Source organism: Protobothrops mucrosquamatus, unplaced genomic scaffold (assembly GCF_001527695.2).
Source record: "Protobothrops mucrosquamatus isolate PMUCROS unplaced genomic scaffold, P.Mucros_1.0 scaffold320, whole genome shotgun sequence".
NCBI classification, from domain to species: domain Eukaryota; kingdom Metazoa; phylum Chordata; class Lepidosauria; order Squamata; family Viperidae; genus Protobothrops; species Protobothrops mucrosquamatus.
Window position 1 is genome coordinate 612334 of NW_015386659.1, and position 25500 is coordinate 637833.

The 25500-nt window shown below is 36.1% G+C and overlaps 1 protein-coding gene across 1 annotated transcript in view; it reads left to right on the forward strand.

The window, feature by feature from the left end:
• UBA6 (ubiquitin like modifier activating enzyme 6) overlaps positions 1–25500 on the forward strand; it is a 135793-nt gene that overhangs the window by 96684 nt on the left and 13609 nt on the right. The window contains exons 15-28 of the mRNA XM_015815162.1: positions 3187–3254; positions 3731–3809; positions 4096–4176; positions 4953–5030; positions 6710–6891; positions 8798–8903; positions 9744–9833; positions 9995–10075; positions 10478–10606; positions 18446–18497; positions 18578–18641; positions 19514–19583; positions 21513–21584; positions 24656–24773. Coding sequence (XP_015670648.1) covers positions 3187–3254; positions 3731–3809; positions 4096–4176; positions 4953–5030; positions 6710–6891; positions 8798–8903; positions 9744–9833; positions 9995–10075; positions 10478–10606; positions 18446–18497; positions 18578–18641; positions 19514–19583; positions 21513–21584; positions 24656–24773 — 1270 coding nt within the window. The remainder of the gene's footprint in view (positions 1–3186; positions 3255–3730; positions 3810–4095; positions 4177–4952; positions 5031–6709; positions 6892–8797; positions 8904–9743; positions 9834–9994; positions 10076–10477; positions 10607–18445; positions 18498–18577; positions 18642–19513; positions 19584–21512; positions 21585–24655; positions 24774–25500) is intronic.

The window sequence follows — 25500 nt, forward strand, 5'->3', positions numbered from 1 at the left end:
TCTCTTTCTCCTTCCTTCCTTCCTTCCTTCCTTCCTTCCTTCCTTCCTTCCTTCCTTCCTTCCTTCCTTCCTTCCTTCCTTCCTTCCTTCCTTTCCCCTTTAATCTTCCTTCTCCATCTCCTTCCTTTCCCCTTCAATCTTCCTTTCTTCCTTCCCCTTCCCTCCCTCCCAACATTTTTGAGCAAGGAAGAGTAAGCTTCTCCATCGAGCATTGCTATATTGTTTTTGTGACTATGCTTTAATTATGTTCAATTTGTAACAATGAAAATACACCCTGCATATCAGATATTTACATTACGATTCATAACAGTAGTAAAATTACAGTTATGAAGTAGCAACGAAAATAATTTTATGGTTGGGGGTCACCACAACACGAGGAACTGTATTAAAGGGTCACGGCATTAGGAAGGTTGAGAACCACTGCAGTAGAAGGAAGCATTAACATTGAACTTCAACTTTTTACTTTTCCATAATATTCTAAAGTTGTCATTTCTATAACAGCAAATGAATCTAACCAGTAAAGCCCAACCCCCCTTTTTAGTCATCAAGTTTTTGACACTTTGCTAAGCACTAGTGTACTCAAATATTGTCATGTCCTAAAAATAGTACAATCTGTGAAAAGGTTGAAAAGCCCTCTGCTATTGTATCGCAACTGGTGAACTGTGCTTCAAGTAAAACCATTCTAAACCAGGATTGTAGTTCTGACTTGGACAATTGTTCAAACAATAGTTTACCAATTCCCCCAAATGGATGTGGGAGATCGTATATTTATGCCATTTGATTGCAGTTATATGCTGATTGAAATGTGGACAAAGGTTCTTTAATGGTAGGACTTTAATGGTAGGATGAAGCTAAATCTAAGAAATAACATAGTGACAACATTCTTTAGAGCAGAAATTGTTTAATACCCAAATATAATACATGGTGTATTGGCTTAATGAATCCATTAATCATTAATTCATCCTAAAATTTGAAAATTATTATTTGGTACTGATAACACATGGTATATTGGCTGTAATGAATCCATTAATCATTAATTCATCCTGAAATTTGAAAATTATTATTTGGTACTGATTGAAAATATTGTGTGGATATGATTACATTTAAATTTCTGGAGCAAATACCAATATATTTTATATAAGTATCTTTTATTCAAAGTGAAATCAATAAACTTTAATGGAATTTAGTTTTCAAATAAGCAGTACCTTAATTTACAGTTGCATTGTTCATCTATAATTTGTATATGAAGAATGTGTTTTCTTAAATAATCGCAGAAGTTCAACAATGGAGAGATGGAAGGAACATTAAACTTCTTGTGTGGTGAGACCAGGAGGTACTGTCTTACCAAAGAGTGGACTCCCTGGTCTTCTCTGAACTCGGTTATATGTTTGCAGTTATTTTGTTAACCAGCTATGTTAGTGCTAATGAGTGCAGCATTTGCTCCCTGTTTATATACAGTAACTTTCTCTGCCAGTGTTGGTGGGGGTGTGGTTTTTCTCCTTTATTGTTTTCTGCTTTATAGTTTATCTGTGTTAATCCATGCTTATTTGGGTTTTGCTGTTGGAGTGGATGTGTTCTGGTCTTATCAAGGTGCTGCAGATATAAATAGGTGCATATAAATACAGTTACATACAAAAATAATTGTGTGTGAGTGTATATATACACTTCTTCTTTCCATATTTGGACTGACAGGTGTATCAAAAACACTCAAGACATACATATACAGTATATTTGATAACTCTAAATACTGGAATCCCAAGTGTAGACATTCTTAAAATCAGTAAAATTAATGAACTCCGGGATATAAAATAGCCTTCTTTAATACTGAGCTTTCGTCAACTAGCTCTATAAATGTGAGCGAGCGGGTTGTAAGCATGCTATATGTACATTCTATACCTTGACAGTTATAACGGTCATACAAGTGTATGTACAGGTTCTCCTAATCTTCAGCCCTTACTCTGGTGATGTCAACAGCTAATTGACTTCTACTTATAAAAACATTTATCTATGGAAGAAGATTTACCAATATGATAAGCTTTCCTCATCTATACCATAATAATTTAATAAACACCACCCCATCTCCTGCCTTACTGTAATTATATTTTAAAGATTTTATATTGCCATATAGCAATATTTTAGCGTTTGCAGATGTTTCAAAAGAGGTACTTCAGAACACCTGACTGCATCTATGAATGTATCTCTCTTCTAAATATGCATCATTTTCTAGGTTCATTTATAGGTAGTCTGACTGGTTGTTTAATGACTGTTTGAAGCTACAATGGCTCGGAAAGACTGCTTTACGGTCCATAAAATATTTCCAGCCATTGTAAAACATTGTGGAGTCCCTTTATGCAGTTATGTGATTGTGATCAGAGAGCTCAGCAATCTATTTTCATTTACAACCAATTGCTAAGCATCCCATGATCATATGATCGCCATTTACAGTCTTCCCTATTGGCTTTCTCAGGAAAATGGCAGGGAAGATTTCAGGCTCTTGCTACCTGCCAAAGGATTTCTCCTTCCCTCTCTACATGGGGCAGGGGAATGCTTTGCTGCGCTGGAGAAACAAAGGTTAAATGTTTTAGGATCCTTCATTCCTCCAGTGCAAGAGTTACTTTCTGCACATAGAGGGAAGGAGACTCCTGTAGTGGGTTGGAGAAACAAAGCTCCACTCATGGAGGGGATATGCTTACCCTCCTTCAGCAAGCAACAATTTTGCTTCATCTATTTAATGATTTTCTGTGATTGCTTAATGATTGCAACTGGGAGAGTCATGATTGTGGCCATTGAGCAAAGCAGTCACATGGGTGTCTCACTTAATGATAACTTTGCTCAATAACAAGATTACAGTCCTAATTGTAGTTGCACGTCAAGGACTACCTGTTTTGAAAATTGCTTCTGGTGGTCATTGCCTGCATGTGGGTGGCCAGCCATTTTGCTTTGCATTTTTCCTCAGAAGATCATACATGTGTCCATGCAGAGACAGCTGGAAGCTGTCTCTAATGTGCCATTCAGGGCTGGGAAAAGATAAAGTTCTTTAATGAAGACTGTTTCATTTCTCTACTCCACATGGTAAAAAGGTGTTTCAAAATAATTTGCACAGCCCTAATATACAGTCCTATTAGGAATCTGACTTTGCTGTTTTAAAATATAATTTGTGATCACTACATTTCTTTTTATCTGTAGCTGTATATTGATGCATTGGAATTAGTTACATTTCCAGAAAAAGCCCATGATGAAGAATTCCTTCCAAGGTAAATATTTAATGAACTTCTTTGGTTTCATTAATTATTTTTCTTGATTATATCTCTCTAAAATCAAGTAGATTGACAGATGGCAGCTAAGGCAATTAGCTTAGCGATTTAAAGCTTAATTTAAAAACTTAAAATATGTGATAGCAGTTTTACTAAATCTAAATCAAGTGCTTAATCCCTTTCTGCGGTCCTGCAGATGAGTTAGAATTTGTCATCATCTTAGCTAACATAATTACACAGAAATTGGAGAAGGCTGCTCTAAAGCTTTATTCCATACAATCTGAAAGCATGTATACTAATTTTAAATATAAGTAAAACATGGTAAACAGGGTAAAACATGGGTGGCATGTTCATACAGCCTGTAGGTTGCCAATATGTGGCTTAAACTCTAAGAACTGTGCACGCATGGTGTGAAGTAATTTTGAAATATGTTTCTTGAAATATTTTTCCTTTTTCACATCCTCTGACTTTTATAGGGGAGACAGATACGATGCCCTAAGAGTGTGCATTGGAGATTCCTTATGCCAGAAATTAAAAAATCTGAATGTTTTCTTAGTAAGTATGACTTTGATGTTAACTCTTGTCAGAGAGGATTTCTTAAACGGAATGCTAAATTACTTTGCTTAGACAATTTGGGATCTGTTCTCGGGAATTAAATTTAGAGGTCATCTGTTTTAAAAATTACTTATTACTTATTTCAAAAGCTCTCTAAAATTACCTCTATGTCTTTTTAGGGACAATTGTTAATATGTTTTCTTAAATTATCAAAAAAGTAGCTAATTCTTAACTGTGTTAATTAAAGTTGGAAATGTTATAATATTGTTATGCTTTGACATTTTAGGTTGGGTGTGGTGCAATAGGCTGTGAAATGTTAAAGAATTTTGCACTCCTTGGTGTTGGTACAGGCGGAGAAAGAGGCAAGGTATGTTTCATGTTCCCTATTGATTTCAGTTCCTCTAAGTGTAGAAATAATTCTTATTTAACAACTAGAATTGGGACTGGCAAGTCTGTCACGAGCAACACAGTCATTAATCAAAATATCATGTGTCCAGGATGGATTTACGACATTACTTCTGCAACCTGTGATTTTATTAGTTTATCTAATGACTTTGCTTGTTGGAAGCATGCAAATGGCAATCAGATAACCACAGGACACTGTGATAGTCATAAATACATACCAGTTGTAAAGTGCCCAAATCTTGATCAGAGGACTGGAGGGAATTTGTGACTGTTATAAGTGCAAGGACTGTTTATAAGTTATTTTTTTCAACACCATTGTAACTTGAAATGGTTATTAAACAGGGCAGTTGTTAAATAAGGATTACCTCTATTGGCAATGCATTTTCCAGTAATATTTAAACAACAAATCCATTATCACTTGGCTATAGTAGAAGTTGGAGCCAAGCTTTGATTGTTGAGTTCTCACATGTAAAAATCAGCTCACATTATTTTTGATGTATAGTTTCTTGTATAGAAAAAAGCTAATAAGAAAGATTTTTTTTAATGGGATGACTTGCATAATTAGTAAGTTAGTAAGTAAATAAAGGAATACAGCATAGAATATTTTGGAAATATTTTCTTCCCATTCTTGCAATGATATGAGACAAGAGAGCAGAATATTTCAAATACTGATTCTGATGTGACAGTTTTGATCACTTTACTGTTTAATCATAATTCCATCAATTGTCCAACATACAGGTTGAAATAACAGATCCTGACTTAATAGAAAAGTCCAACTTGAACAGGCAGTTTCTTTTCCGGCCTCATCACATACAGGTAGGTTAGAGTGATGAGGACAAAATGTTGCAATGATTTGTTCAGAAAATAGCTATTTTAATTGACCTAAAAAGCTATATTTGCATATATTTAAATGTGAAGCAAATGTTTGGATTTTGTTTCAATAGTACCTCGGTATTCATCTAATTGAGTACTAATTAGTTCCGGGAGGCGTGATGAGTACTAAAAAGGATAAGTACCAAACAAACTATGCGACTTACCATGTGATCCCTTGTTTCAGCAGATAGCTGGCTGGCTGACTGCCTTGGATATATGTTTCATTTTTGTTTTCTTTTTCACCATATAATCTTTTTATGAAACAGGTGGGGTTTCATATTTAAATTATATATAAGTAGTCCTTGATCTATGACCTTTATGAAACCTGCCAATTATGGCCAAAGATGGTGATAGTCTTAAGTAAAAGAGCCTTACTTAATGATCCCACAGCCTGCTATCTGTGATGCTATCATCAAATGAATGGTCGTTAAATGAGCATGAGATACCTCAAGGGGGGGGGAGTCCTGGGATGCCCACCCGCAGTTGGATCCATAAAAGAGGCAGGCTAGCAGCAAAAGGCTTTGCAAAGCCAAAGACAGCCCAGCAGAGGGACGGGGGGGGGGACGACGACAGGGGGGGCAGGGGAAGAGCCCAGATAAATTAACCTAACACTGTTCCAATACCAGAGAAGCTTCCAAACAAGTCTCTGTGCTTGGCCAATGAAGTTGAGATTGTGGATTGGACCTCTGCCCTGATCAGCCAGCTGTCAGAAGACTGCAAACCTCTTCCTGCTCTTGCTAGCCTTTGAAAAGCCAGCTGCCTGCATGCAGAGGCAGCAACTTTAGGATCAACTTCCCAAAGCCTTTCCCTTGCTTAATTCCCTGCCTCTTTCAGAAACCCAAATTTCTTCAATAAAGAAAACAAAAAGCTGGGAGGGTCAGACTTGTTGATTCTCTCCCCCCCCCCCAATTATGTGCTGAAACTAAATTCTCTAACTCTACCCTCTAATCTTGATCCTTTTAAAAGGGGTGCCTAGAAAGAGATTGATAAAATCTGTGTTACTTACTTTGATGAGTGACTAGTCTTCAGCCTGCCTTCACTTTCATGCTATGGCATTCAACCCCGTCTGCTTGCCTTCATGTAGTGCCACTGCATCACCCCTTGCACCCACACCTGTTCTATAGCATTCATCTGCCATTGGCTGCTTGTGAGCCACCTAAGGAAAGGCTTGTCCTGACTGGGACTTGCAACTTCCTGCCAGCTTCACCATTGATTTATTTGTTGGACGATGACAGGAAGGTGGAAGTTGCAGTCATGTGAGGTCCTTGTTTAATGACCTTCTTGCTTAATGATGGCAATGGGGACTGCCAGGACTGTAGGTGCTAAGCAATGCAGTCATATGACATAGTACTTTATGACCATATTGCTTACAAACAGAAATTGTAATTCTAATTACTGTTAATCAAGGACTATCTGTAACCGTCACGTTGCAAGATTTGGAGATATTTTTTTTTAAGTAATGATGTTGGTATGATACCATTAGTTTTAAAATGTTGCTACCTTCCATTATAATTAGTGTGATTTGCAGTTATTCATGCTGTATTATTAAATTATTGATGTTTTATTTTATAAGGATTGTTCCCATGAAAAATATTAACTGAACTAACTTCAATTTTGTTTAGAAACCCAAGAGTTGTACTGCAGCAGCAGCAACACGTAGCATCAATCCTGAGATAAAGATAGACTCATACCTTAACAAAGTGTGCCCAGCTACTGAGAACATATACAATGATGATTTCTATACCAAGCAAGATGTCATTGTAACTGCATTAGACAATGTGGAAGCTAGGAGGTATATTGACAGGTAAATCTGTGATCCGAGGTTGATTTGTTTTTTCCTGCTTTTTTTCTCCCCCCTCAGGTAATAATTTATCTTTACTTTCCTGACATTAATCATTGTGTCATGTTACATATAGCTTTGTTTAATTAAAAACAATTGATAAACTCTGTTTAATTCAAAACAATTTGGTTTATTTATGAGTAATAATTTCAGTAATGAATGGATGTTTCTTGAGGTCTGTCATTAGACATATTGAAACAGTTTCACTGCCTTCCACTTTCCTATCAAACTAAATTTAAGATGTGGATTATAGTATCAAAGTTTTAGAGCTGAGCTACTCATAGGACTCTTCACAGTAAAACCTTGTGTTTCAAATCTTTATTTGGTGGACTCAGTCCCCAGTAATGGAAACGTTGCTTGTTTTGGTGAGTCATTATACATTTTATATAAATTTGTGTAATAATTACATAATTATTTTGGCTTTCCTTCTAGTTTGCTTGTTAACTGTGATTCCATCTTGAAACCCTCAAAGAGGCCATTTTAAGGTTAAAACATTCTGAATGTTTTGTATAGTCCTTGACATTTGCATTTTCTACACAATAAATATAGTTAATTGTGAAAGTCATAAGAGTAATGGTGGTGCAGTGATTAGAATGTAGTATTACAGGCTAATTCTGTTGATTGCTAGGAGTTGGATTCTGGCCAACTCAAGGTTGACTCAGTCTTCCATCCTTCCGAGGTAGGTAAATGAGGACCTAGATTGTTGGGGGCAATATGCTGACATTTGTAAACTACTCAGAGAATGGTGTAAAGCACTCTGAAATGCTATATAAGTCTAAGTGTTATAGCTATAATTGCTAAGCCATAGTTGGTTTTATCTGTGGTTTATTGAACTAAGAATTCTACATTTCACAGAAGATGTGTTGTACAGTACAAATCAAAACAAAACATCCTAAAAGATCATATTGTTAGGTTTATATATTGTACTAAGATGTGATTTATCTTTTCTAGTATAATTTTGAATATATTTATCACCTTGATATTGTTTTCACTGCAAAATTTAAACCACTATCAGCATAATAATAAATTATTATAATTTTTGGCTTTTTTCTAAAGGCAAGGTGAGGACCATGCACTATGTAATACTAGCAATTTGGGCTTCCTTGTACTTTATTATTTTCCTTAGAAGCCTGCTGTCTCAGTAATTGGAAGCAGATAAATTACTTTCATTTCCCCAGGCTTGAAAAATAAAAGGAGTGTGTATAAATAACAAGATGCCTGCATCTTATCAATTGTAAAAGAAAGAGCTCCTGCAGTGTTAGTAACATCTGTTTTTTTTCCTCTTTGTGGACTCTAAGTAATCTTATGAGATTTTTCTTAATTAACATCCTAAAATCCCCACCTACCAGGATGTTAAATCTCATTTAAATGATCATGTTTAGTATTGTAGGATGTTAACATGTAACATGTTTAATTTAATATAACTGATTTTTTTTATGCAGGATGTTTTACTTTATCTAATCAACTTTTTCTGTGTACTTTTTTTGTTATGCTAATTATAAAAGGGAATTCCAAGTTTTGAACCTGTTTCCTCTTTTGCATAGAGAAAAATATTTCAATTCTGAAATGTTTTGAATAAATCACACTTAAAATGGTCTTCCCTCCCTCTTGGTTGCTTAATTGGGGCTTAGTGTGCTGGGGAAGAATCTAATGACACATTTGCCTATCAAAATCAGGATATAAATAGTTATAATAACAAATGTATTCAATTATCTAATTTAGTGTGGTGATTTATAATTAGTTTGTTCTCTTTTTCTCTTTTCAGCCAGATATTCTGAGCTGAGTTTTGAACTCATATCATACTATTTTTCTCCCTGTGTTCTATTATGAGTCAATAAAAATTATTTTATTCTTTGCTCCCATTGTGAAGTCGCTGCCTAGCAAGCTTACGTCCTCTCTTAGATTCTGGAACAATGGGAACCAAGGGGCATACAGAAGTCATTGTGCCTCATCTAACAGAATCTTACAATAGTCATGTAAGTGGCCATAAAAGTGCTTTCCTTTGGGTTGACCAATAATTTTATTTGATCTCTTTTGAAATAGATAATCTTTTCATGCTTTAAAAATCAGTTGACATTAGATATTTGTACAGATTTTGTACATAAGATCAAAGTATTCTTGAATAAACATATCAAATTCTTCAGCTTTTGGAAATCATTTTAGACATATTCAAAACATAAAAGCAAACTATCACAATATTATAATTGATACCTGAAATAATTAAGAACTCATATAGTAAGAAGATTGGTTGTTCATGTAAGCTAAAGTATTTTAATATTCAGTTTTTCTTTAGCAATCCATGTTGGAATTTATGGTTTCCATAAACATTAGTTGTCTTTGAAAATATAATTTACTTATTAAGAAGGCATTCTGTCCTCATCGCTAAGATGATTTATTTAAAACATAGAATATCAGGATTGGAAGAGACTTTGGAGGTCTTCTAATCCATCTCCAGTCAAGAGACCTTTTACCATTCCAGAAAAATTGCTGTCCAATCTTTTCTTGAATTCATCCAGTGATGGGACATCTACAAATTCTGGAGGCAAGCCTTTCCTCTGATTGATTATTCTGACTGTCACTATCTTAATTTTATCTTATTGAAATAACACAACATCTAATCTGGAAAGATATATTTATTTGAAAGAAAATACATAATATCAGCTAAAACATTGGCTCCTATATGTATCTATATAAAAATTTACTTCATTTAATCCAGGCTGTGAAATTAACTGAGTTAGAGATGAAATAGCAAATCATAGTGTATTTGTACCTGTTTATCTATACAATCTTTTTTGTGTGCTTTTTTTAATATTTAGCGAGATCCACCTGAAGAAGAAATACCATTTTGCACAATAAAGTCTTTTCCAGCTGCCACTGAACACACAATACAGTGGGCCAGGGACAAGGTAAATTTTACCATGAGCATGATACATTCAGATCAAAAAGACAATTCCCATTGAAAGGAAGAAAAAGTAAAAATGAATTGCAGTCCTGGTTTCTTTTTTTAGCAAGAAAATGGGTAGATATGCAGTAGTATTTTCTCATAACATTTGTTGTTGTTTTTTAGTTTGAAAATGCTTTTTCACACAAACCTTCCCTGTTTAACAAGTTTTGGCAAATGTATCCATCAGCAGAAGAAGTGTTACAGGTGATATTTTAAATTATTATTAAAATTACATGTGGAATTACTATGTTTGTCATTTAATAAGTAAATTTTATGTAGTAATTTTTACATATTTGAGGGAATATTAATTGGTTTTCATATAATTAAATCTTTAGCACATGTTCATATTCTTCCAAAAAGCTAATTATGCAGAGGTTTGAACTAGAATGATCTTTTGAAATGAATTTGGTAAAATTTCATTTTAAAATGATACTGAATATAGTTAGGGTTAAATATAAACTTCTGTTATGCTATATATCTTTGGTTATTATCTTGCATGTTTACTATTGATTATAATTCTATTTTAATACATATTGTGGAAATATATGTGTTTTATTTACTTGTAATTTGTGACATATGTTCAAAGCTTGTTTTTATGTTTTCTAGAGAATAAAATCTGGGGAAAGCTTGGAAGGCTCTTTCCAAGTGATTAAGTGCCTGGGAAGAAGACCAAGAAACTGGTCCCAATGTGTTGAATTGGCAAGATTAAAATTTGAGAAGTACTTTAATCATAAGGTATGAATGAATGCTTTACTTCTTTTGTTAATGACAGGTGATAAAAATAGACCACATTTATTAAAAGTATCTGTTTTATTTGCAGATTATTTATTTATTTAAAATGCTTTTATGCTATCATTTTTAAAATATACTCTAAAATAATGCATTGCTAGATATATAGTTTATTATTTATTTACTTAGCTGTCAGGCTAATCAAAGGTAAAATACAATATTTTCTAAGATGAAATAGGCAAAAGAAATGCAATAAAATATATATGTGCTAAATACAAACAGTTAGTGTTCAAATAAAAATATTGCCTATACACAATATCCTGGTCTGTTCAACATAATGGAATCTTAGTTGAATTGCCTTGTCTATAAACTTATCAATTTTGTTAACAAAGTATACATTAGACCTCAAGAGGTTCATGAATAGCCATAGCAATTAACAGTGGTGCTGAATCGCGTAGAACCAGAAACCTCACTAGAAGCCAAAATGTCACGCCTACCTCTAATTTACTTTGGCTATGTCATGAGTGCACATTCATTGGAGAAGTCAGTGGTGCTAGGAATGAAGAAGGAGCAAGCAAAGAATTTGTTGGCTGAATACCATCATAGTTGATACAAAGATGAACATTCAACAACTGAAACAAGCTGTGCTTGACAGGGTAGCATGGAGAACACTTATCTATAGTCTCCAAGACTTAGACACGATGGAATGGTTAAAACTATGGTTCGTGTCCCAATGGGTGCTGTTTCAGTACAGATTTTAGATATTTAAGCCTATAAATAAATAGATATAAATAGATATTTAAGCCTATAAATATGACATGAGCAGTATCTTTGATAATTGGTGCACTATACATACATGTTCTCTCATGATAAGGCAAGTGATTGAAGTGCCCACATTTGATTTCTAAAGTATGTTCAATGTAATAAAATACATATAAAACTAATATAATTATTTTTTAAAAAACTATCATTTCAAGTATTAGTGGGAAAACTATCTATCACCTTTGACTTGCCAGTACTTCATAGAAATCCAGAACTGCAGTTTAACCATCAAACAGTATAAAAATTCACAATATCCTGCAAAAACAAAATCCAGGGTTTTAGGATATTGCTCTGTTGCCTAAAATGTTTTTTTCCTATTTCTCTAGCCAATAAGCTTCTGCTGTTAGAAACTGTTTAATTTCTCTTCTGTAACATCCACCAAAAATTGATAGAGTTAATTTAAAGAAAAAAACAACCACAATGCAATATTTTCAGTCCAGAAATACAGTTCAAGGATACAATATATAGCTGGTCCTACAACTATAATTGAACCCAGCATTACAGCCATAAATTGTGCCAGTTGTTAAGTGGGTCACCATGTTATTGCACCTGATTTTGCAACTTTTTTGTGGAAATTGTTAAGTGAATCATTTGGTCATTAAGGGAAGTAAACATCAGTTTCTGGCAAAACCATCATAAATTGTGGTAATGTGATCATGAAATGATGTAAATGGCCACAAATATGAACCAGTTTCTGTGCCTAAAATTTCATCATATAACTGTGGGGAAGGGGACCAAAGTATTTGAGCTTCAGCTTCAATATCTATCCTGCCAAAGAACAATCAGGGCTGTCATACCTTTTCTCCCAAGGAACAAGCATCTTTTAATTTAATTGCTGAAGTCACCGTCTGCAGTGATCTTCTTCTTGTTGTTAATTGCGAAGTCGTGTCTGACCCATCGCGACCCCATGGACAACATTCTTCCAGGTCTTCCTGTCCTCTAACATCTTCTGGAGTCCATTTAAGTTCACGCCTACTGCTTCAGTGACTCCATCCAGCCACCTCATTCTCTGTCGTCCCCTTCTTCTATTGCCCTCAATCTTTCCCAGCATTGGGCCCGTCTCCAGTGAATCCTTCCTTTTCATTAGGTGGCCAAAATATTTGAGTTTCAACTTCAGGATCTGGCCTTCTAAAGACAGTCGGTGTTGATCTCTTCTAGGACTGACCGGTTTGAATGCCTTGCACTCCAAGGGACTCGCAGAACTTCAAAGGCCTCAGTTCTTTGTCGCTCAGTCTTTCTTATGGTCCAACTTTCACAGCCATACATTGCAACTGGGAAAACCATGGCCTTGACTATACGTACTTTTGTTGGCAGGGTGATGTCTCTGCTTTTTTGTATGCTGTCTAGATTTGCCATAGCTTTCCTCCCCAGGAGCAAGCGTCTTTTAATTTCTTGGCTGCAGTCCCCATCTGCGGTGATCTTGGAGCCCAGGAAGATAAAATCTGTTACTACCTCCATTTCTTCCCCATCTATTTGCCAGGAATTGAGAGGGCCGGATGCCATGATTTTGGTTTTCTTAATGTTGAGTTTCAAGCCAACTTTTGCACTCTCCTTCTTTACCCGCATCAAGAGGCTCTTTAGTTCCTCTTCACTCCATTAGAGTGGTATCATCTGCATATCTTAGGTTGTTGATATTTCTCCCGGCAATTTTAATTCCAAGTTTTGATTCATCTAGCCCTGCCTTTCTCATGATGTGCTCTGCATATAAGTTAAATAGGCAGGGCGACAGTATACAGCCTTGCCGGACTCCTTTCCCAATTTTGAACCAATCAGTGGTTCTGTGTCCAGTTCTCACTGTTGCTTCTTGACCCGCATATAGGTTTCTCAAGAGACAAATAAGATGGTCTGGTACTCCCATTTCTTTAAAAACTTACCACAATTTGTTGTGATCCACACAATCAAAGGCTTTAGCATAGTCAATGAAGCAAAAGTAGATGTTTTTCTGGAACTCCCTAGCTTTCTCCATGATCCAGAGTATGTTGGCAATTTGATCTCTAGTTCCTCTGCTTTTTCGAAATCCTGCCTGTACTTCTGGTAGTTCTCAATCCACATACTGCTGGAGTCTAGCTTGTAGGATTTTAAGCATAACTTTACTAGCATGTGAAATAAGTGCAATGGTGCGATAGTTTGAACATTCTTTGGCATTGCCTTTCTTTGGAATTGGAATGTAAACTGACCATTTCCAATCCTGTGGCCACTGTTGAGTTTTCCAAATTTGCTGGCAAATTGAGTGTAGCACTTTTACTACATCGTCTTTTAAGATTTTGAATAGCTCAGCTGGAATACTGTCACCTCCACTAGCTTTGTTGTTGCTCCGCTTTCCTAAGGCCCATTTCACTTCACATTCTAGGATGTCTGGCTCGAGGTCAGTGATCACCCCATTGTGGTTATCTGGGATGTTAAGCTCGTTCTTGTATAGTTCTTCTGTGTAGTTTTGCCACCTCTTCTTAATCTCTTCTGCCTCTGTTAGGTCCCTGCCATTTTGGTCCTTTATCATGCCCATCTTTGCATGAAACGTTTACTTCATATCTCCAATTTTCTTGAAGAGATCTCTGGTCCTCCCTATTCTGTTGTTTTCTTCTATTTCTTTGCACTGTTCATTTAAGAAGGTATTCTTATCTCTTCTAGCTATTCTCAGGAATTCTGCATTCAATTGGGTGTATCTTTCTCTTTCTCTTTTGCCTTTCGCTTCCCTTCTTTCCTCAGCTATTTGCAAAGCTTCCTCAGACAGCCATTTTACTTTCTTGCATTTCTTTTTCTTTGGGATGGTTTTAGTTGCTACTTCTTGTACAATGTTGCAAACCTCCGTCCATAGTTCTTCAGGCACTCTGTCTATCAGATCTAATTCCTTAAATCTATTTGTCACCTCTACTGTATATTCATCAGGAATATGATTTAGTTCATACCTGAGTGGCCTAGTGGTTTTCCCTACTTTCTTCAATTTAAGCCTAAATTTTGCAATGAGAAGCCCATGATCTGAGCCACAGTCAGCTCCTGGTCTTGTTTTTACTGACTGTATAGAGCTTTTCCATCTTTGGCTGCAGAGCACATAGTCAATCTGATTTCTATGTTGACCGTCTGGTGATGTCCATGTGTAGAGCCGTCTCTAGGAGTCCCTTATTTGCTAGAAAATGCTGAGACCAGATGCCATGATCTTAGTTTTTTTTAAATGTTGAGTTTCAAGCCACATTTGCAGTCTCCTCTTTCACCATTATCAAAAGGCTCTTTAGTTTCTCTTCATTTTCTGCCATTAGAGTGGTATCATCTGCAAATCTGATGTTGTTGACATTTCTCCTGGCAATTCATCCAACCCAGCATTTTCCATGATGTACTCTGCATATAAGTTAAATAAGCAGGGTTACAGTATACAGCCATGTTATACTCCTTTTCGTATTTTGAAAAATCCTTCAGGCACTCTGCCTTCCAGAAGTAATCCTTTAAATGTATTTATCCCGTCCACTATATATTCACCCCTATTTTCTTCAATTCAAGCCTGAATTTTGCAATAAGAAACTCATGAACTGAGCCACAGTCAACTCATGGTCTTGTTTTTACTGATATAGAGCTGTATAGAGCTTCTCCATCTTTGGCTGCAAAGTATATAATCAATCTGATTTCAGTGTTGACCATCTGGTGATGTCCATGTGTAGACACCTCTTCGGTTGTTGGACATCCTTTCAGCTTTGACCCAGCTGCTTCGTTCTTTCGGGCACTACTTGTAATTGTCCTCTGTTCTTCCTCAGTGGTATATTGGGCATCTTCTGACCTGAGGGTGCTCATCTTCTGATGTTACATCTTTTAGCCTTTGGTACTGTCTATACTTTTCTTGGCACTGGAGTGGGTTGCCATTTTCTTCTTCAGTGTGCCATGTTTTGTCAGAACTCTCCACTATAACCTGTCTATCTTGAATGGTTCCTGCTCAGCTTTTTTGAGTTGTGCAAGCCCCCTTTGCTGTGACAAGGCTGTGATCCATGAATGGAGTGCCGAATGCCAGCTGTCAATTTAAAAAGGGCTGAATATTTTTTCTTAACTGAAATAATTGTTAGTTAAAAGGTCAACTTTACACTTCCCTCTTTGTAAACTTTAGCAGGAAATTATAATATGTATTAATTTTACGAATGTGTTGTAAAACTAAGTAAAGTTAATGCTAGCTTTTGAAATAAATGAAATTAGATCAAATCTAATTTAGTACAGGAAGAAGTCAAATATAAATTCTTTAATCCAAATTTTTTGTATCACACCGTGAACTCAAGCAATATTTCTAGTCCACATCTAGCCTGATTAAAAATTCACTTGATTCAATTTCTGTTTTTCAATAGTCCTAATCTTTTGCTCATAGCATTTTTGAAGTATAACATTGGTTCAGGCTAGTGAATTGAAGGATCAAAAAGTGATCAGATTAACAACAGACTTAGCTGTAACTTCCATGCTAAGCAATAAATACAGATTATTGGAAACTGAAGAGTCTTCCTTGTCTCCTCCTAAAATTTCAATTCTAAAATTTTAATTTTCATATACTGTTTTATTTTTTTAACTTTTATTGTACACAGCCCAGAGTCCCACTTTGAAGGAGATGGGCAGTTTAAAAATGTGAAAAATAAATAAATAAACCCTTTTTATTTTATGTATTTATATGTTTTCTTTATTTGAATTGTCTTACTCGTTTATTTATTAAATTTATATGCCCCTCATCTTATCGTTGAAGTGACTCTAGGCAGCTTACAAAGTGATAAAAATATACAGTAAAAATTAATGAAACTTTTAATAGAGACTAAAAACCAAGAGGATAGATGGCATGAGGGAGAAGTCTTTTCTCTTGCCCCATCAGCCGCCTCTTGTGACAAGGGGGAAGTGCTGACACTAAGCCAGCCAGCAGAGCCAGGCTTTAAGGCCCTTCATGAAGGCCACGAGAATGGGGACAGATCTCATTTACAATGTTAACCATGTTCCAAAGGGTGGAGGGAAAGGGCTCTTCTTCCTGACTCTGCCAGCCAAAATTCCTTGACAGATGGGATTAATGGTAAGTCTCTTCTGCTGGAGCAAATGGGGTATCTATTTCAATCCCATTGGGGCAAGGTGACTCCTGATACCCTGGACCCATGCTATAAAGGGTTTTAAAGATAATCAATATCTTGAATTGGACCCAGAAGCAAACTGCAACCAATGTAGCTCGTACAACAATGGTGTTACATTTGCTACCCTAGGAGCTTCCAGAACTTGTCTGTGCCATTGCATTCTATACTAGCCGTAGTTTCTGAAACACTTCCAGTGTAGTCCCAGGTTGAAATTTCTTTTCAATTAGAAATGTCATTGGAAGGATTCCTTAAATACGTTTTCTTCTTAAATTTGGCAATTGGCATGTATTTATGATGGTTGCAGTGGCCCGCGGACATGTGATCATCTTTTGTGACCTTCTGACAAGCAAAGTTAATAGGGAAGACAGATTCTTTTAACAACTATGCTATTAACTTAACCACTGTAGTGATTCACTTAGCAACTGTGGCAAAAGTTGTAACACTTAATTCACTTAACAATAGAAATTTTGGGAACAATTATGGTCATTAAGTCGAGGACTACCTATAAATCATCAACCTGGAATATTCTAGATGTAGAAGATATGGGATAGCTGTAACTTTAACACTTGCCAAAGTTCGTTGTCTTAGAAAGGTCTGCTGAAAATAAAAAAAAACCTGCTATTTTCTTTTAAACTATATATTCTTAAATATTTAATTTATGGTTAATATGTACAGTTATTAAATAGACTTTGAAATTCTAAAAAAACTTGAAGACCATTTGCCACCGGTCAGCTATACAGTTTTAAAAGCTGTTTTGGCTAGATAAATGTCCATATTCTCCACTATAAATATATAAATCAGGAAGCATCACTACTTTCCTATTAATAATTCAAAATATTGATTTCCTAACTTATTGATTGTACAGAATAAGAATGATGACCTTGATAAAGATATGCAAACTCCACTGCTAAAGCAATGGGAACTAAAACATTTTTTGAACCCAGATAACGTTGGGAAGTATTAACGAAGCAGATGTTAAGGATTTCTTTGATTTTCAAGTTAATATTATTTTTATTTATTTCATTATACCCAAACTAAGGGGAAATCCTTCCATTGCAGGGGATCATGCAGAGAATAATATTTCAAGACCTGAAGTGGGGGGAGAAACCTTTTAGAAATCTACATTTAATAACTTTCATAGATGTCTTTTGAATATTAATCTAAATTATCTTTGTAAATATGCCAAAGAATTTATTCTCATTTCAGCCACATAAAAATAATGCTGGCTTTTAATGCGTATGTTTACATATGTATATGAGGGTATCAGTTCTGCCAAGCAGACTAGCAGAAGAGGAATAAAGCTGAGGGATAATTTCCTATTCCTCAAAAGCAGAAAAACCAAACAAACTGGAAGAAGTATATAGAGGTTGGCCCCTCACCTAGGACACTCACCCACATAACATTCCTGGTAGCCTGTTGTTATTAGGAAAATTGATAAATAAAAATCTTACCCAATCTTAATCTCAAGATTAAGATTAGGTAAAAATTCTACAAGAAATAAATTATTTTATAGTAAATTATATATTACTATCAACACTTTTAGAACAGGCATGTTCAACCTGTAGCCCAGGGGTTGCATCCAGCCCTGGACATCTAGTAATGCAGCCCCACAAGACTCCAAAAATTAAAGGAAGTTTGTTATTTATATTCATGATTTATGATATGACAATATTAAATTCTTTATATATGGCCCAAGACAATTGCTCTTCAAAGACTTAGTGCAGCCCAGAGAAGCCAAAAGTTGGACACACCTACTTTATCATAATTACTATTTGAATATTGAGCTCTAATAAATTTTCCAAGGAAAGAATTGTACAATAGAAGTTTTGTATTGTGTATTTTATTACAGTTTCTGATCTGTAAGACTTTAGAATAATATGTCTATCATGTTTTCATTAATGAAAAACATATGTGCTCATTGAACTTTGCTATCTATTTTTTTACTTAGGCTCTTCAGTTACTGCATTCATTTCCTATTGATACACGATTAAAAGATGGCAGTAAGTGCAGTAATTTTATATTATATCAAATATAATTTTGCTGTTTTTAGCAATTAATTTATTTTTCTTTGAATTGGCAGGTTTGTTTTGGCAATCACCAAAAAGGCCACCTTTTCCAATTCAGTTTGATTTTAATGACCCTTTGTAAGTAAATTTTTCTTTTTTAATATTGTTATTGTAATTGACAAAAATGCTTGTCTATGGACTTATACCATGTTCCCCGAAAATAAGACTCACCCAGAAAATAAGCCCTAGCCTGATTTTTTTAGCATGTGTCTAATATAAACCCTACCCCAAAAATAAGCCCTAGTTAAAGCCCGCCCACTCCGTCCCACCGTCTGGTTGCTCGCTGCTGCAATGGGGCAGGAGAGCATGCATCACACCGGTACTGCTGTCCACAAGGTTAGGCTTTAACTAGGGCTTATTTTTGGGGTTGTTTAATGGAGGTGGTGTAATTGTGGCCTAGTAGGGCTTTATAACCATTTCAAGTTTCTAAATATAAATTAATGTACTGAAAATGGAGAAGCAAAGAAAAGAATTGGAGGGTTGGTTAGAAGGATAACAAAAAGGGATAACAAATAAAGAAAATTTACAAACCCAAAGATAGGTTCTCTCTCTTTTTCTACCAAAAATAAAAAAAGTTTTCCTTTAGTGAAACATACTCTTGCTCTCTACAAATGTTAGAAAAATGTTGTTCTAAGTATTCAACATCTTTTCACCATTTGGAGAACTTTGATAAAATAATAACTATGATTCAAAATAAACTAAACAAATTATATTTCTAGATATATTATGTGTCTTTCTGCAGTCCTTCAAAGGGCTGTCCTAGCTTTAGGAAGGCCTAAGTTGATTCTGAACATTGTCATAGAATATTCTGCTATATTTAAGAGCATCAATTATTTTCTCCAAAGGTATTTGATTTGAATTGAGATTCAGCTAAATGTAGTTTGTTGTAAATTTGATTTGAGAAGCTTTTTGTTTTACTTTCCTATAATCTGTCTCTCCTTTTTCTTTAGGCACTACAGTTTCATATTGAGTACAGCAAAACTGTTTGCAACAATTCATTGTATCTCTTTTACAGAAAAGGTAAACCTTCAAATAGTTAATGCAGTATTTAATGATAGTTTAAAGTTATGACTGACACCCCAAAACTATTTATGACCCTATTTCAAAGTTACAACAGCTGCAGTGACACTGTGGGCATTCACCCTTATTATAGACCACTGGCATGCTGCAGCACTCCCCAATTCTCTTCCCCACCAATCCCATCCAATTATACCTGCAGCTCTTGAGCATCTCCCCATACCTACCCATACCTCCTGGAAGCAGTTGTCGTTTTGGGGGCCCTGATAATTCCTTGCTAAAATGACAGCTGCTTTCAAAGTTTTCTGTGCCAATCAGCTGACTCCTGTCAGCTGGCCAGCAGGAGGCTGTGACGCTCTCCTGCCTCTGGCCTGGTTTTGGGAAGCCAGCCATTGCATAAAAAGCAGCTTTAGGACAAGCTTCCCCAAACCTTTCCCTTATTTAACCCCCTCCCTCCCTCTCTCCCTTCCACAGAAAGCCACATTTCTTCAATAAAAAAACAAGCTGTGGGAGGAGGGACGGACTTATGGTTTTCTCCCCTACACTAATTAGGTCTTGAAACTAAACTCTCCCTCTGTTCTCCAATCTCTATCCCTTTTAAAAATCTTACCTTTATTCCAGGCTGAAGAGTAGAAGAGAAAAAAAATCCTTCTTCAGCTTTTTCTCTAGAACTGGAGGAAAAAAATCATCTCCAAAAGTTACTTGACTAGAGACTTGTGCCACAAAATGGAGGCTGCTGGGTCTTTGAAGCTTTAACTGTCCATCTGACTGTCTTAGAGCCCAGCTAAGATTTAAAGACTGGACTGGAGGCTGCTCTCCACAGGCAGTCAGATGGAGAATTGAAGCTTGCAAACATTCAGCATCCTCCATTTTGTTGAGCAACTTTTGGAGATGACATTTTTTAGTTCAAGGAAAAAAGTTGCAGATTTTATTTATTTTCAGCTTGGAGGTAAAGTATTTAAAAAGAATAGAGATTAGAAAGTAGAGGGAGAATTTAGTTTTAGCACCTAATTGTGAGTGGGGGTGAGGAGTCAAGTCTGTCCTTCCCAGCTTTTTTTTTTAATTGCAATGTAGTTTTCTGAGAAAGGGAGGAGATTAAACAAGGGAAATGTTTTGGGAAGCTAGTCCTGAAGTTGCCTTATATGCAAGGACCAGCTGATGGAAGCAGAAAGCTCCGAAAGGCTAGGTAACTTATCCTTTTTTGCCTCAAAACGCAGGGCATCTTGGCAGGAGGAAGAGCAGGAACAGAATTAGGAAAAGCACGAGCACCCAATGGTTTCCTTTCCCATTGTTTCTCCTTGGCAAGATAGTTATCTGTGCTGTAGGCCTGCATGCAGGGTGGGAGAGGCCTTGAGAAGCCTGAAGCAGGCAGGCTTGTGCCTGCTAGGCCTCCCAGGATCTCCCTGCTAGGCCTCAGGAAATGCACTGGGGAAAGCAGAGAAAGCTAGTCATTATTTGAGGCAGCTCATTTAACATTGTCCCAGTTTTCAATTCTAATGGGCAGTCTCCATTATGGTCATAACTCAAGGACTAACTGTACTTGTGTATTTTTGTTAGGTTTTCAGGCTAATTTGAAAAGTCAAGAAACAGAAAAAAAATATTTTAAAGGAGTAAGAATCTTCATAACAGCTTCTGAGTTGAAGATTTTATCTGAATTCAGAATCAGAATTATCTGATTCCTGATACTCTGCTTTATAGGGGTTTTTGCAATATATTTATTCTGATCAATTATAATTTAATTTTTCATATTTTTCATTATCAGTCATATTTTGATAAACTAAACTCAGACTCATGAAATCTGCTCTAACATTTACATGCTAAAATGTAAATGGTTGATTTTCTTGATTTGGAATGGAGTGAGAAGTGAAATAGCTTTGAAGAGTGCCTGTTTCATGCAGTTAATAATTATTGGGTTTTTTTAATGACATATAGGATGTATCACAAGACACTATTTTCAAGATAATTTCTGGGTTACAGATTCAAGAGTTTCGACCTTCTAACAAAGTAAGTTCAACTGTTGAGTAATGTGTATCTTCATTTTCTTTTTTTCTGATTATTGCCTAGGATGATGGATGGATGGATGGATGGATGGAGATAGATAGATAGATAGATAGATAGATACATACATACATACATACATACATACATACATACATACATACAGTAGATAGACAGACAGACAGACAGAGAAAGAGATATACTGAGAATTAATGCTAGTTATCCTGAAATAAATTGTGCTGAACATAGAATGAATTAACTTGGGTGTTCTTAGCAGAATTCTGGAGATAGAGAGAAAAAAACACCAAAGAAGAGAAAAGGAAACCTGAAACTTCAGTCATTCTTTTTTGTAGCAAAACCTGTGATCGAAAAAGTTCTGCCATAGTGAGTTGGGTAACAAACCTGAAAAAATAGAATAGATACAACCTTTCATAATAAGAGCAATTATAAGGCAAGGAACAAGTCTCTGACTTCTTCTATTACAAATAGTCCTTATGATGGCAATTGAGATTGTGGTTGTCATTGCTAAATGATTCCGTCATAAAGTGTGGCATCATGTAAGCACTTCCCTTAGCAACATCAATCCAGTCACTCCCAGTCCCAAGAGCTATAACGGTGGCTGAGATTGGGACAAGAGGTGTGAGTTATTAAGAGTCTCACTGATTAGGCAGCCAATATGATGCCGTAGAGATGTTTATGAGAACACTGAGATGCTGGGTAGATAATGGATCACTCTCAGGGATGGCCTTGGAACCAGGCTGGAACCCGATGGGAAGGAGACAATCCCCATTCCTAATTTCCAAGTGGTTATAGCAAAAACAAAAGCTTGCAAAGAATGCTAGAAACTTCTTCCTCTCCCACTTCCAACAGAATGACAGGACATCTGCATAGTGGACTGACAGAGTTTGTGGACAGCAGGGTGCAAATCTAAGAAGGTGGGGTGGGTGGCATGCTGGGAGTGCAGGCCAGGGGGATATCACAGTGGGCATGTAGGAAAGCCAGAAAATGAATGATGTGGCATGAGCACAGGAAGGCTGTGGTATGGACAGAGTGATGGCATGTGAATGCAAGCACACTAAGAGTACTTACCAGAGTGACTTGGAACATTCCTTATTGGCTTCCCCATTGACATTACTTGTAGGAAGCCTGTAGGGAAGGTTGTAAATGGCAATCATATATCCATGGACATTGCAACCTTTCTAAGTGTGAGTCAGTAGCCAGAATATAAATTATGGTCACATGACTGCAGGGATACTGTGAGGGCTGCAGCTTGTTGACAAATCTTGCTTTTGTCAGCCGCCCATAGATATATCTGTTTAAGTTAGGCAGCCATATAAGTTGGATACATACACACTTGCATATATATCTAAGTAAACTGGTTGTATTTATTTAGTCAAAATTTTTAATGCATAATTAGTTCTTGGTTGATATAATGTTTTCAAATGTTCTTATAGTTACTACATAGTGCCACTTTCCACATTTATAAAAATCACTATGTAGACACTCCTCAACTTTATAACTGTTCAGCTTAATAAAGGGATTACGACCCGGATTCAAGGATATGGCTGTTGTAGTGCCCCTATGGTTACATGATTGTGATCTGGGCTCTTCACAACCCATCTGCACTTACAATAAGTTACCAAGCCCTCTGTCATCATGTAATCACCATTTGCAATCTTCCCTGCTGGCTTTCTCAGAAAGTCAATATGGATGCCAGCAGAGAAGGTAGCAATCCACTGCTGCAGGAATCCCTCTGTTTCCTTGAGGGCTGGCTCAAGAACCCATTTTGGGGCAACATTTTTAGCCACCCTTATTGAAAGCTGAAGGGTTGCCTGCTAGATTGATTTTGCCTTGATACAGGATCTATCTTGCAAACAGTCCTATTGTTAAACAAAGATGTTGGTTTAAAATATCTGTGGCCAAAGCCAAGAGGAATTTAAGCCTATGCTGCCCAGAGTCACATATATGTGAGTTGGGTGGCTATATAAATTTGTTTAATAAATAAAAAGTATCCCAGGCTAAAATCCCTTTTTTGATTTCATCATGGACTTTTCCAGCCAGTGACCCTCCACCAAGCAGCCCTGTCACTCTGGCTGAAAAAGCTTTTCCATCTTTTAGAAAGATTGCATGAAATGGCTTTTGAACCAGAAAATTAGCAAATAATGTTTCTAAATGCTATATAGGCTGATGCAATGGCCCCCAACTTTTTGGGCACCAGGGACTGGTTCCGTGGAGAGAGGTTTTTCCACAGACTGGAAGGTGTGTGGTTTCGCATGCTGACTGCATCCCGCAGATGGGGCTTCGCTTGTTTGTGTAACTGATGCTGGTCCACGGATCGAGGATTGGGAACCCCTGGGCTAATTTACAGTGGGGAAGGGAGTCAGCTGTCTGTCAGAGAATGAAAGCTCTGATCCCGAAGAGCTGAACTTTCTTTCTCCAGCACAGATAGCTGGTTCCCCTCATCCCCCTGTGCTAGACTAGGAAGCTCAGATGTGAGGAAAGGAACTGGCTGTCTTTGACAGAAAAAGGAAGGTTGGATCATGAAGAACTCTCTGGTAAGCAGCATTTTGCTCTCAGAGAGGATTGATGAAAATGATCCCTCATGGAGGGACTTCTTCATTTAGTTTCACTGAGAACAAAACTATTGCCTGAAGGAGAGACACCACCTCTTTGGCAATCAGTATTTTGTTCTCCAAGAGGCTGGGTGGGTAAATACCGGTTCTGCACATGGAGGAGAGATGTCTTCTCTCTTTCAGCAGGTAGATCTTTCACTCCATTTGCAGGCTCCATTACGGTCTTAAGTTGAGAATTACCTGTATATCCAGTCGTCCCTAAAGTTTGAGTCAGAATTTTGGTACTTGATTTTTAGGCATAATCTACCAGTCTGCTGCTTCTATACTTATCTTTCCAGTCTAAGCGTGTTTGATATCAATCCCAAAATGTGTTACTTTAAATTGTATTGCAATGAAAATAGTATTTTTCTCTGCTTTATTTATACTTTATAATATGGAGTAATATTTTTCTCAATTAAATTAAATAAAAATATTTGTTTTACTATTTATTGTTAATGTGTATAGGTTGTACAAACAGATGAAGCAGTACGGAAACCAGATCCTATTCCTGTAAGTAGTGAGGATGAAAGAAATGCTCTTCTTCAATTGGAGAGTGCCATCTTGGCCAACAAAGCTACAAAAAGTTAGTATCAATTATTAGAAATATAGAAAACTGACTTTTGATTAGATTGATCCACTCAATATATGTAAATATTAAAAACAATTATATTAATTATATTATATTAAATTATCAAACAATTGATAAATAAAATAAGAACCACAATGGAAAGGAAATGAGAGAAAAAGATTTTCAGAAAAGGGATTTTATATGCTGTTTGAATGCCAGGTCAGAGGAGATTTGACTTCAGATATGACACACAATTTGGCTTCTTTCGATATTTACTGGAGGCAAGCTCTCACTAAGAAACCTAGCACATCTTTAGTACTTGAAAATTAATTATTAGTATTATGACAGTTGAAAAACTTCTATTTTCCATGAAATCAGCATTGATTAGTAGTCTGGTTAAGCTCTTTCGTTTTTTAAGATGCTCAAAATAGATTTGCTTTTATTGATAGATCAATTAATCTTTTTTTTTTTCCAAAGAAATTTTATTATTTTTCATCATAAAAAACAATCATAAGCATAGATAAGCAAATAAAGTCCCCCCCCCCCCGGACTTCCCAAACCTAATCCCAGGATAATATTCATATATAAGTAAACAAATACTAATATCTCTAACTCCACAAAATATCTTAATCTACATAAAGAGATAGAAAGAGTAAACAAAATACAAAAAATCTAAAAACCTAAGTTGTATTCTACCACTCTATGCTTCTTTTGAATATAAACAATCCATCTTCTCCATATT